Source organism: Pholis gunnellus (genome assembly GCF_910591455.1).
Source record: "Pholis gunnellus genome assembly, chromosome: 13".
Taxonomy (NCBI): Eukaryota; Metazoa; Chordata; class Actinopteri; order Perciformes; family Pholidae; genus Pholis; species Pholis gunnellus.
The window spans coordinates 11,692,000-11,702,707 of NC_136540.1; the positions used below are offsets into that span (position 1 = coordinate 11,692,000).

Genomic DNA, 10,708 nt, shown 5'->3' on the forward strand with positions numbered 1-10,708 from the left:
AACTTGATTGTGTGTGATGTGCAAGCTTTTAATTTATATTTTAATTCAAGTTCCCTATTCCACTCTATTAATGTTTAGCTTTAGTAAAGGGGCCGTTCACTGAGTACAAGTTCCGCCTGCAAAAACAGTTCAGTTCCTGTCCGACCCATTCTCGTGAACGCAGGGAATTTCTTCAAATTTGGCACAAACTTCAATTCTAGTATTATGCTTTTTATATATTTATGTTGACACCTAAGAGACGACGTTAGGACGGCTGGTGGAAAACACTTTGTGGAATCAGAGCAGCGTGTCCTCTATGACCCTCTGTTGTCTGTCTGTAATACTCAACGCTGTTTTCACCACGTGTCGTCATTGTTCTTCTCTCCTGTTGTTCAGATAATAACGAATGTGACTCAGAACCGTGCGGCCACGGCCGAGGCCTTTGCGTCAACATGGAAGGAGGTTACAAATGCATTTGTCGCCAGGGCTATAAACACATGGTGCAGTATGGGAGACTCAAGTGCGTAGGTAAGTTAGGTTTTGTGATTTCCATGTTAAAATGTTTTTTTTTTCTTTTCTTTTCTAGAAGTTATGAGACCCTGCATTGGCTATATCCTTTCTGTTTTGCAGATGTGGATGAGTGCTCTAAGCACGACATCTGTGGTGTCGGAGGCCAGTGTGTAAACCTGCCCGGCTCTTATAAATGTGAATGTCACAGCGGCTTTAGGAGCAAGTCACACCGTCACCCAGCCTGTGAAGGTACAAAGACACTGATTATTATGACAGAATAGATATTAGTGCACAGGCTCTTCACTGACAAAACACTTATTATGCGTGTGTCACTCTAACATGTCTGTGTCTGTGCTCTGCGTCTGTGTTGATGAATACTTTTCCATAAACATGGGTATGTGACACTTCTTCTCAATTATTTCAGACGTAAATGAGTGTTTGAACCCAGAGACTTGTCCCAATGAGCAATGTGAGAACACGCCAGGCTCATACGAGTGTGTTCCTTGCTTGCCTGGTCACGAGGCTCGCAGCGGCACCTGCTTTGGTGAGTGCAACCCTGCCGTACTGCATTATTGAGGGCATTATTACCAGACTAAAAGTTTAAGAAAAAGTTAACCGGCTCCCTTAGTGAAGGTTGTTTTGCCATCAGATCAAAATATTGATCTCTGTGAAAAATGGATCACAATGACCAGCAATTCCCCTTCATTCACTCAGCAGCAGATGCCCAAAGAAGCCAAATGTGCTCATTAGTAGAGAGCAGGATCATTCAGTCAGCTTGTCAGTATTGGGCATTACTTGAGCCAATAGTGTGTTTTATTACAGGGAAACATCTTTGATCAACCTACTGTAGAAGGACAACCCTATTCCTTAAAAGTGTTATGTCATGATAGATATTACACATCACATGGTGCTTGTTTGAATAATCCACACATCACAGATATAAATGAGACATAAAGTAGTAGTATTGCAATCATGTAAAATATATTAGTACCAGTATCAGCCAAACTATGGAAAATACCATGGAAATTTGATTCAATATTGTGAAATACTGTGTAATAAGTCCTTGTTAAAACCAGATATGCAGTTGATTTTAGTAAGAGTTCAAATATAAAACATTGTTACAAACATGTCATTTCATCGCTGTAATCGACCTTCTTTTTTTATGTCTCCCACGTGTTTCACCAGACATTAATGAGTGTCAGAAGCCTGGCATCTGTCCTAACGGGCGCTGTGAGAACCTCCCTGGTACTTACCGCTGTCTGTGCAACGAGGGCTTCCTCCCGTCTTCAGACAGCAAAGGTTGCAGTGGTGAGCAATGCTTACGTAACCTCTACATGACATTACCTGGATTAAGTTTCTTATAATGCAGCTGAGTGACTTAATGGCCGTTTGGTGCAAATTCGTAGTCATTAGTTGTATTTCGCATTGGACTTCCTTCTCCCAAACAGACATTGATGAGTGTGAGGACATCAGGCTGTGTGCGTATGGCCACTGCATCAACACAGAAGGCTCCTTCCAGTGCCAGTGCTACCCGGGATACCAGCGCACACAGGAAGGCAGCCACTGTGAAGGCATGAATTATTTAACAATGTATTTCAAAAGTTGTTCACATGGAATTCACAAATATGCAATCATTTATCACCTGAAACTCGGTAACTTGATAACTAATCAGCACTGGACTGTCCAAATATAAGTTCCCTAATCCTGCTCACTACAAGCTTCACATTCCAACATTATTTTTGTTCCCCCCCCCCCCCCCAGATATCAACGAGTGTGAGAGGCCATCAAACTGTCAGAGGGGCCGCTGCATCAACAGTATGGGCTCATACCACTGCGATTGCCAGACGGGCTACACACTGGTCGGAGGCAGGAGATGCCAAGGTCAGTCTTTATTGTCAGACCTTTGTAAGAAAATAACTCTTTTTGTTATTTACAGTATCTGTACTTTCTACCCATATCTTTAACTGATGAATTATCATTATTTTGTGTGTCATCAATGACTCTCATCTTGCGCAAGGCGATGCATTGCATTGTGGGTAAAAAGTAGTTTCCATGCTCTGGACACTGCATTTCCAGATATTTAAAATGTCTGAACAAATATTTTCTTACTTTACTCTGAGATAAATAACAAAGCTGTTTTTAAAAAGATGGAACAAAATCTATTTGTTTGCAATTCAGACGGTGTTTGGATTGAAACAAGTACTCAATCAGAAGCATGTGTGATTTTTTCCTTTCAGACATTGACGAATGTGCCACAGACAGAGGTCTCTGCCAGCCCTTCGGCTCTTGTGAGAACAGACCAGGCTCGTATGTGTGTGACTGCAATCACGGTTTTGTCCTCTCAGAGGACAAACACAGCTGTGAGGGTAAGCCTGCTCTGATTCCTTCTGCTTTAGTGTATACCCACATTTATCCCCGAGCTTAAACCAGGCCTCAACATTTGATCCCTGCCTGTCCCAAACCAAAAACATATCGGTTCAAACCCATCTGAGACAACAATTATAATTATTGGTAATGCATTACCAAAACATATATATTCTACACAAACCAAGGCACAAACTTAACATACATTAAAAGTAAAGGCCAGCTTGTCGAACCCATTGGAGGTTCAGTCCAGTCACTGGATGTGCACACCAAAACCTGTTGGCTAACATTCACCATGTTCGCTCCTGCAGCAGTTCGAATGCTGATGGATGAGAAGAAGGAATGCTACTTGAACCTCGATGACACCGTGTTCTGCGACAGCGTCCTGGCCACCAACGTCACCAAGCAGGAGTGTTGCTGCTCCATTGGAGTGGGATGGGGAGATCACTGTGAGATCTACCCCTGTCCTGTCTCCCATTCAGGTACATTCACATTACAGTGCAGTGTGCATAATGCAGGGAAAACACGTTCAACTAAAGACTGGGTTAAACCAAGAAGGGCTCATTTTCAAACATGATTAAATCATGGTATAACTTAAAATTAAGAAATATTCAATTTAAACCTCTCTTAATACGTCAATTTAGTTTGTATTATAAACCTAGATTACATGTAATTCTGTTGCATCTAAACTTGTATCCAGTATTAACTTTTAAGCGGTCACTTGGTGAGGTTTAACTTTTAAACTTTTGAGATAGATGAAAGAGATATCATCAAATTCATCACAGAAAGTTAAGGAACAGACTCAACCCAATTTAGTTTTATGATGATGCTGCTGCTGAATTTCGAACAAGATACTGGTTCAGCAAGGAAGCTGCTAATAAGCTGAACGGCAAGATTGGATCAACAGGCAGTCTCGTTTATCCTTACTGTGGGACAACTTTTTTCCTTACTCTGCTGTGGTAGATATGTTAGAGCTTTTCCACTGTGCCATCATGAGTGACGTAAGGCTAACAGAGCAGAACGGTTACTTTCTAGCTCCGTTAATTTGGGTGAGCAAGCATCTCCTGGTTTTGATCAACTGTGATAACTGATCTTAGATTAATTTAAACCTTTTGGTGCAACTGATTTGTGGGTTTGTAGCTCAGTGTGTTTAATATGTTACTGACAAGCTTTTGGACAATAATGATCTGAGGTATTTTTAACATTAAAAAGTGATTGAGAAAGTTCTGCATGCATCTGGCTAACCACCAAATGGTGAACATCGTGTCATATTCTGTATCTACTGTATATCTTACTCTTTATTAAACTCTGCCTGGTTCTCTCCACCCAGCCGAGTTCCACTTCCTGTGTCCGAACGGGCAAGGCCTCTACTATGATGAAGGGCTCCTGTACAGCCTGCCTGTCTACCATGGTAGATATTACACAACTTGGGTCACATTATATTCACATACACCAGGGCCACGCTGTGATAAGATTTAATATCTTTGTACTTGTCCAAATAAGTTGTCAGTCCTCATTACATTGAACAACTTTATGGGAAAACCGCCAGTCTGTTCCTGAGAAGAGACTTTTTCTTTCTTGTCTGCAGATATCGACGAGTGTTCTTTGTTTGCTGATGAGATCTGCAAGAAGGGTCGCTGTGAGAACACGCAGCCGGGCTACGAGTGCTACTGTCAACAGGGTTTCTACTATGACGGCAATCTTCTCGAGTGCATTGGTGGGTGCTTAGATACACACCTTAAAATGGCACCTAAACATAACTTTAAATTGCTGGAAATGCTTCATAACAGATGCATTTTGCTGTTTTTGGTTGCATTGTCTCCGTCAGATGTGAACGAATGCCACGACGAGTCTCTGTGCAATAATGGTCGCTGCGTCAACACCGAAGGCTCCTTTTACTGCAACTGTAACCGGCCCTGGACTCCAGACTCCAACAAGAAGAAGTGTGTGATCGCAACGGTAGCAGGTGAGTAAAAAAAAGTGTCATATCCCAATGACCCAAAAAACAAACTTAATGACAACTTATTATGCATTTATCTAGCCACTGGAGGAATTAGCTTAAGCTTAGAGTAAACCTTTGTGTTCTACAGATGTGAATGAGTGTGAGGACCCAGCCAACTGTAAGAACGGCCACTGTGTGGACACTCCGGGGTCGTACTACTGCATCTGCTCTCCGCCCTGGACCCTGGCCACCGACCGTAACAGTTGTGTGACTCCTGAGGAGCAGGCTGGTGAGTGCAGACCCTGTACAGTTGGGGACAGGGGGGGGTTATGAAGAGCAAAAAAGCGGTGGGCAACAGCAGTTTATTCAGGAAAAAACATTGAGATCATAGTGCTGGCTGTCTGCACCTGTGGGAGGCAGTGTATGAGAGACAAAACTGATTTTCGTGCCAGGTTGAACAAAGAAGGGGAAGAAATGTGCTTACCTGTTTGAAGGCTTCATCGTACTAAACAGAGGCGAGAATAGGCATCAAGCTTTCTAGTGTTTTTGAAGTGTTTTCATCGTGTTTTAAGCGGCTGAAGAGGGTTTCTGAGATCTTACTTTATCACTTACATTACAGAGGAACAACCGTGAAAGTTCATGCAGTACAGCAAAGGCAGAATGATGATAGAAGACGCAATATTGAGCCATCTTTAGCTCTATACTATAGACCACCCAAACCGCACAAAATGATAAAATAACTGCATGCATTTCAAATGAAGGACTATGTTACAGATAGTGAACAGAGAAATAAACATACAAGATATGTATATATCCATCCATGTACATTGTACATACACACACATACACACACGCGATGTGTTTTGTTAACAAAAGGAGCACTCGTTGCAGTTGTTCCGAAAAACCTGAAGCCAATGCTCAAGTGTTGTATTGATGAAGAGGATCTGAACTCATCCCCACCTGTTACTAAGTTGCATCGGATACCAGACAGGCGAGGTAGACCCAGTCATTGGTGAACAGTTCTGTCGTAAGCTTGAAGTTCACTTTTTCCTCCTCATGGCCAGAGTTTGGGAACATGCTGTTAAATTGCTCCCTTGCAGAAGCAAATTCAGCGAGGAATGAGTATTAAATGGCTCTGAAGGACACATTTCAGATGGCCATGCTATTACCATGTTGCCAGAGGTATTTTAAGGAAAGTGTTGTCTGCAGCAAATGTGGCGAACATTTGTTCCCTTCACACTCAGAATGTGAGACGTGTTTGCATTCTTGCGGTTAGGTCAAACATGTGGGCTCTGGACTCCAACAGGTGTGCACCTGGAAAGCCTCCTTTTGTTAGTATTCAGTCACGACTGAAATGAAAGAGATACAAACATAGAAAAGGTGTTGCTTAACATTCCTCATCTGACCCGTTAGTCCAGGATAGTTCTTGTTACGGGTGGCTCTGGTCTCCCTGTTACCACTACGACCATTCAAATTTGCCATTAACCTTTCTCTCAGCAAAACATCTGCAAACTTCTTAGCAGATAAAACATTCCTTGGTTGAAGTGTTGCTGGAACCACGCTTCCTGTTTTAACCCGCAGCCTTTTTGCAGATGTCGCAGTGCGGTTGAATGTTTATTAGAGACCAACTGCAGTGTCACGCATGGCCGAAGCTCATTTTTGTCATAAGAAATTGCATGCAACATTTATGGTGACAACAGAGCGCAAACAAGACATACGGGGGTTGGTCACAATAACCGTACCCACTGTACATTGTTATCCAAACCAATACAATATCAATGCAATGAATGCTGTGTCTTAAAATGTTTTTTGTCTCAGTTTGTGTTGAGATTGAATCAGAGTTGATTCAACTCACTGTGACCAGTTAAAGATGAAAGTTTAAAGTTTTAGGAAAAACTAAACAGACTTCACAAAGGGAGTATTTATTGCAGGATTATTGTACCAAATTTCATGATGTAGCACAAGTTTTTTTTTCTTCCAATATTGTGTCCACCACCTACAGACTAAGAGCTGGCCCCAAGCAGATGTTCATACTGTAACCAGTGTCTGTGGTGCCCTTTGCAGATGTGAATGAGTGCCAGGACCCCTCGTACTGTAAGAATGGGAGGTGTGAGAACACGCCCGGCTCCTTTCACTGTTTTTGCGACCCTCCCCTCACCTTCAGTGCAGCGCTGAAACAGTGCGTCTATGACGGTGGGTAAAACCAGCATCGGCTCACCTGAGCATGAGTTTTGGCTTACCCCCTCATCTGCCACTCATGTTGCTCTTTGCAATTCCTCCCAATTTGGCCTGTACTGGCTTTGTGTTTCCCCTCTTAACAACTTCATAGACAGTTTCCCATTCTTTGGAGAGATTCCACTTTGTGTAGTTATTTAAATATATATTGAATGTTTGCATTTATGCACACAGATATCACAGCATGTGATTACTTTTAGCATTTTCTCTGCATGTCTAACTTTCCAAAAACACTTTGTGTCTGTGCTGTTATAGATGATAAGAATGATTTGTTCTGGTAGAGTAAAGACAGAGTCAGCATTTGAAAACTGCTTATTTAGTGGATAATGGTCTGAGCTCACTAGTGATAGTTTTGCATGTGAAATATGTGACTCACAGTACTGTAATGTTTTCAATTGCCATTTTCACAGAGTAATAAATGTCTTTAATATGGCTGTAAAAAAACGCTGCAGGACTGTTTTAAGTGTGACACATTGTGACCTGCAGACCAGAAAATTACTTTGAACACTATTATACTCTATCTTCACAATTACAGAAGACAAGGAAGCACACTGAACCATACACAAGGAGCTGTAACAATTAGCCGTTGGCCTAATGTTTTAACTGTTTGTTTAATGAGAGTTAACTGTCGGCACATCTTAATCATCAATGCAACACATGCAGCCACTTAATCACACAGCCATTAATCTTACACTCACTGATAAGTGCCTGTGATCATTTTTACAGTGTCATTCGTAGATATGACTTTGGTAACTTTAGCATTTGTCTGTCGTCTTTAATAGTTGTAAGTACGAACAAATAATTGAATCTATTAAAGCGTATTAGCTTCCATGTGCCATGGCCAGATCTCCATACAGTGCAAACAATTCAAACTAGGTTTAGTTAGGCTTTCTTTTGGCTGTAGTCTATTTCTTACATAAGACATATGCTGTATAACATAGCTATCTGAAAAAGTGGCAACTGTAGGCTAATACAGGTACCTCATGTATGCTTGGATCGGCTCCTGACCCTCGTTGCACCCGACCATACTGAGCTTGTATAGAGAATAAATGGATGAGTACATTCTGTGCAAATTCACTTTGATTTCAATTAGTTCTCATAATACATGTTTTACATGATTTGTTGAGATATTCTTACATGCGACATCATCTATAAGTAGATTGTCACAAACACTAAACTCATTTTCCAAATACTGTGTATGTTTTTTAGGCATAATTCTTGCTTTTCACAAGCTGAATTTAACCAAAATTATATTTGGTCTTTATAGTTCCAAATTGATATGCCTCACAATTGTTGTTTGTTGATGACATCTTCCACTGACTTGCACAACACTGCTTTACTTGGAGAAATCTTATAGCTTAGAGACTGGCTGAATGTGGCTTCCTGTACTGAACCCATGTACTGTATAACAGTTGTGCTCCTTTTTTTTATCCCAGATCGTACTGCAGCCCACAAGGATGTGTGTTTCCTGCGAGTTGATGAGGGCTTGATCTGCAGCGAGCCCAGGAACGGCATGGTGGTGACCTACTCGGAGTGCTGCTGTCATTACGGTCGTGGCTGGGGGCCCGAGTGTAACACCTGTCCGCCGAGAAACTCAGGTGAGCAAACCGAAGACCAGACTGGCCGCTCAACTTTGACTGCCGACTTCCGCTTTCTCTTTATTTTGAGCTAAAACGACATTTAAATTCTTGTGTTCAGAGATGTTCAGTCGTCTGTGTGAGATGCATCTGGAGACTGAGTCTGATGGGGAGCAGGATTTCCTGGCAGCTTTTGCCCACTACAACCCAGGTAAAGCTATACACTTTCTGTGTCATTTTGCAGTCATATGTCAGACACACTCATCTATTTGCCACCAACTAATCCTTTTTTTTTGGTTTTCTTCCCCACCTCTGCCCTGCCTGTTTGTCTATAAAAGGTGACAGTTCAGAGGAGGATTCAGATGAGTGCAGCTGCGCAAATGGCCGCTGTGTCCGCTCCTATCTGGGCACCATGTGTGAATGTAACACAGGCTTTAGGCTGGACCACTCACGCACCCGCTGTATAGGTTTGCACTTGCTATTGTTACAAAAATACATAATCCAAAAAACTTTTTATCTTTTAAAAAAAAAGTATTAATTATTGCATTTTGAGGAATGCACAGTAGCCAATAGAGGCATATACAGACTAATATCTGTATTTAGCCCTGTTGATCTCCTTTTTAACAGCTTACACTCATTGATTGTTTATTTTTCAGACATTGATGAGTGTGCAGAACCAGGAGCTCGTGTCAGTCCATGCAAGAACGCCCGCTGTGTGAACACCGCTGGCTCATACAAGTGCTTCTGCAAACACGGCTTTGTGGCAACACGCAGGCCAAACACATGTGTCCGACGCAGAACTCGGTAACCTCCGCGTGTCACTCTGTTTAGCCCTATCTGCGATATGCAATACACACACACACACACACACACACAAATACACAACTGTCTCACAGTACGAACGTGGGACCGCGTGTCTTATCAAATGTACAAAACATGTCGATGTCTGCTCCTCTTTCATTTCATTTCACATTTAAAGAAATAATCAATACAGACAAGGAATATGTTTGTTTATTTGTTAAACATTTTTGTAATTATTGTTCTTTAAACTGTTTTTTAAGTTTAAATTGTGCTTTTTTGTATTTTTTTTTTCATTGGTCTCCCTGTTGAATTGATCTCTTATCATCAATTTGAATCTTAGATCTCAAGCCACCTCATGTACATACGGAAATTTGTTTCAAAGATGTATCTGGTATTCCTTTTGTCTACTTCAGCCCATTCAATATTAACCTTTAATAGGAATGCCATGAGCACTTTTACATAATACCGTATTGCCTTTTACATTCCCATTTAAGTCCACATTCTTCCATGTTCAATTCTAAATTGACATCATCTGATATATTTTCAAACACGCATTGTTGATTTTGTGTTATTGTACAGTTTGTCCGATGGATCAACAACTTCTGTAAGAATGCTCCCTGTCCTACCCCTCTTTATTTGTTGATGTAAAATATGAGAAACCTGAAGTTTTTGTATGATTTGACATGTGCAGCTAAGTGACTTTAAGCTAATGCACTTAGCAATGAATATAGTGGGAATATTTGCTAAATGTAGCTTATTCCGCAAAACCAAGAAAGTTCATGACTGCTGCATCAAACTATTTAGAAAACCAAAGCCGCTGTTGAGATGAAAAGAATTGATTAAAACAAAAAAGATGTCAATCAGTCATTCATTTGTTTTTCTTGTGTTTGATGGTGTTTTGTTCACACACGTGCCTTTCAAGCACGCCTAGAAAGCAAATAATCCCGGCTTCAGGGCTTCCTTGGTCTTCCATTAGATCTAAATCTGTACTTTTTTTACTTGTTACTTCAACGTACAAATCTTTCACATTCATTAACTGAATTAAGTTTGGTTGTCAGCATGATGGACATTTGCTTTGCTCCTTCACATACATTCTACTGCATTACACTGGTGTCTTTAACCAGTGAAAAGCAATACAACCAGTTATTTTACAGCATGAAGACACATTTTGTTTTTATTTTAGGATTCAGTTATCACCCTGAACAAGTATTAAAATGAGAATAAATCATTCTGTTCCTTCAGTGCTGCCAATTTCTTCGATATATTTGTGCCAATTAGTGCTTCCAATTTGTTGATGTAA

General features: G+C 41.0%; 1 protein-coding gene across 5 annotated transcripts in view; it reads left to right on the forward strand.

Annotated features, from left to right (window-relative positions):
• ltbp3 (latent transforming growth factor beta binding protein 3) overlaps positions 1–10,262 on the forward strand; it is a 30,942-nt gene extending 20,680 nt beyond the window's left edge. For all 5 annotated transcript variants that reach the window (XM_079171159.1, XM_079171156.1, XM_079171158.1 and 2 more), the window contains exons 13-29: positions 376–507; positions 610–738; positions 914–1,033; positions 1,675–1,797; positions 1,938–2,060; positions 2,251–2,370; positions 2,727–2,855; positions 3,165–3,335; positions 4,184–4,264; positions 4,442–4,570; positions 4,682–4,819; positions 4,944–5,084; positions 6,860–6,988; positions 8,467–8,628; positions 8,729–8,818; positions 8,946–9,074; positions 9,264–10,262. In XM_079171159.1, coding sequence (XP_079027285.1) covers positions 376–507; positions 610–738; positions 914–1,033; positions 1,675–1,797; positions 1,938–2,060; positions 2,251–2,370; positions 2,727–2,855; positions 3,165–3,335; positions 4,184–4,264; positions 4,442–4,570; positions 4,682–4,819; positions 4,944–5,084; positions 6,860–6,988; positions 8,467–8,628; positions 8,729–8,818; positions 8,946–9,074; positions 9,264–9,415 — 2,198 coding nt within the window. In that variant the 3' untranslated portion in view covers positions 9,416–10,262. The remainder of the gene's footprint in view (positions 1–375; positions 508–609; positions 739–913; positions 1,034–1,674; positions 1,798–1,937; positions 2,061–2,250; positions 2,371–2,726; positions 2,856–3,164; positions 3,336–4,183; positions 4,265–4,441; positions 4,571–4,681; positions 4,820–4,943; positions 5,085–6,859; positions 6,989–8,466; positions 8,629–8,728; positions 8,819–8,945; positions 9,075–9,263) is intronic.
• The last annotated feature ends 446 nt before the right edge of the window (positions 10,263–10,708 follow it).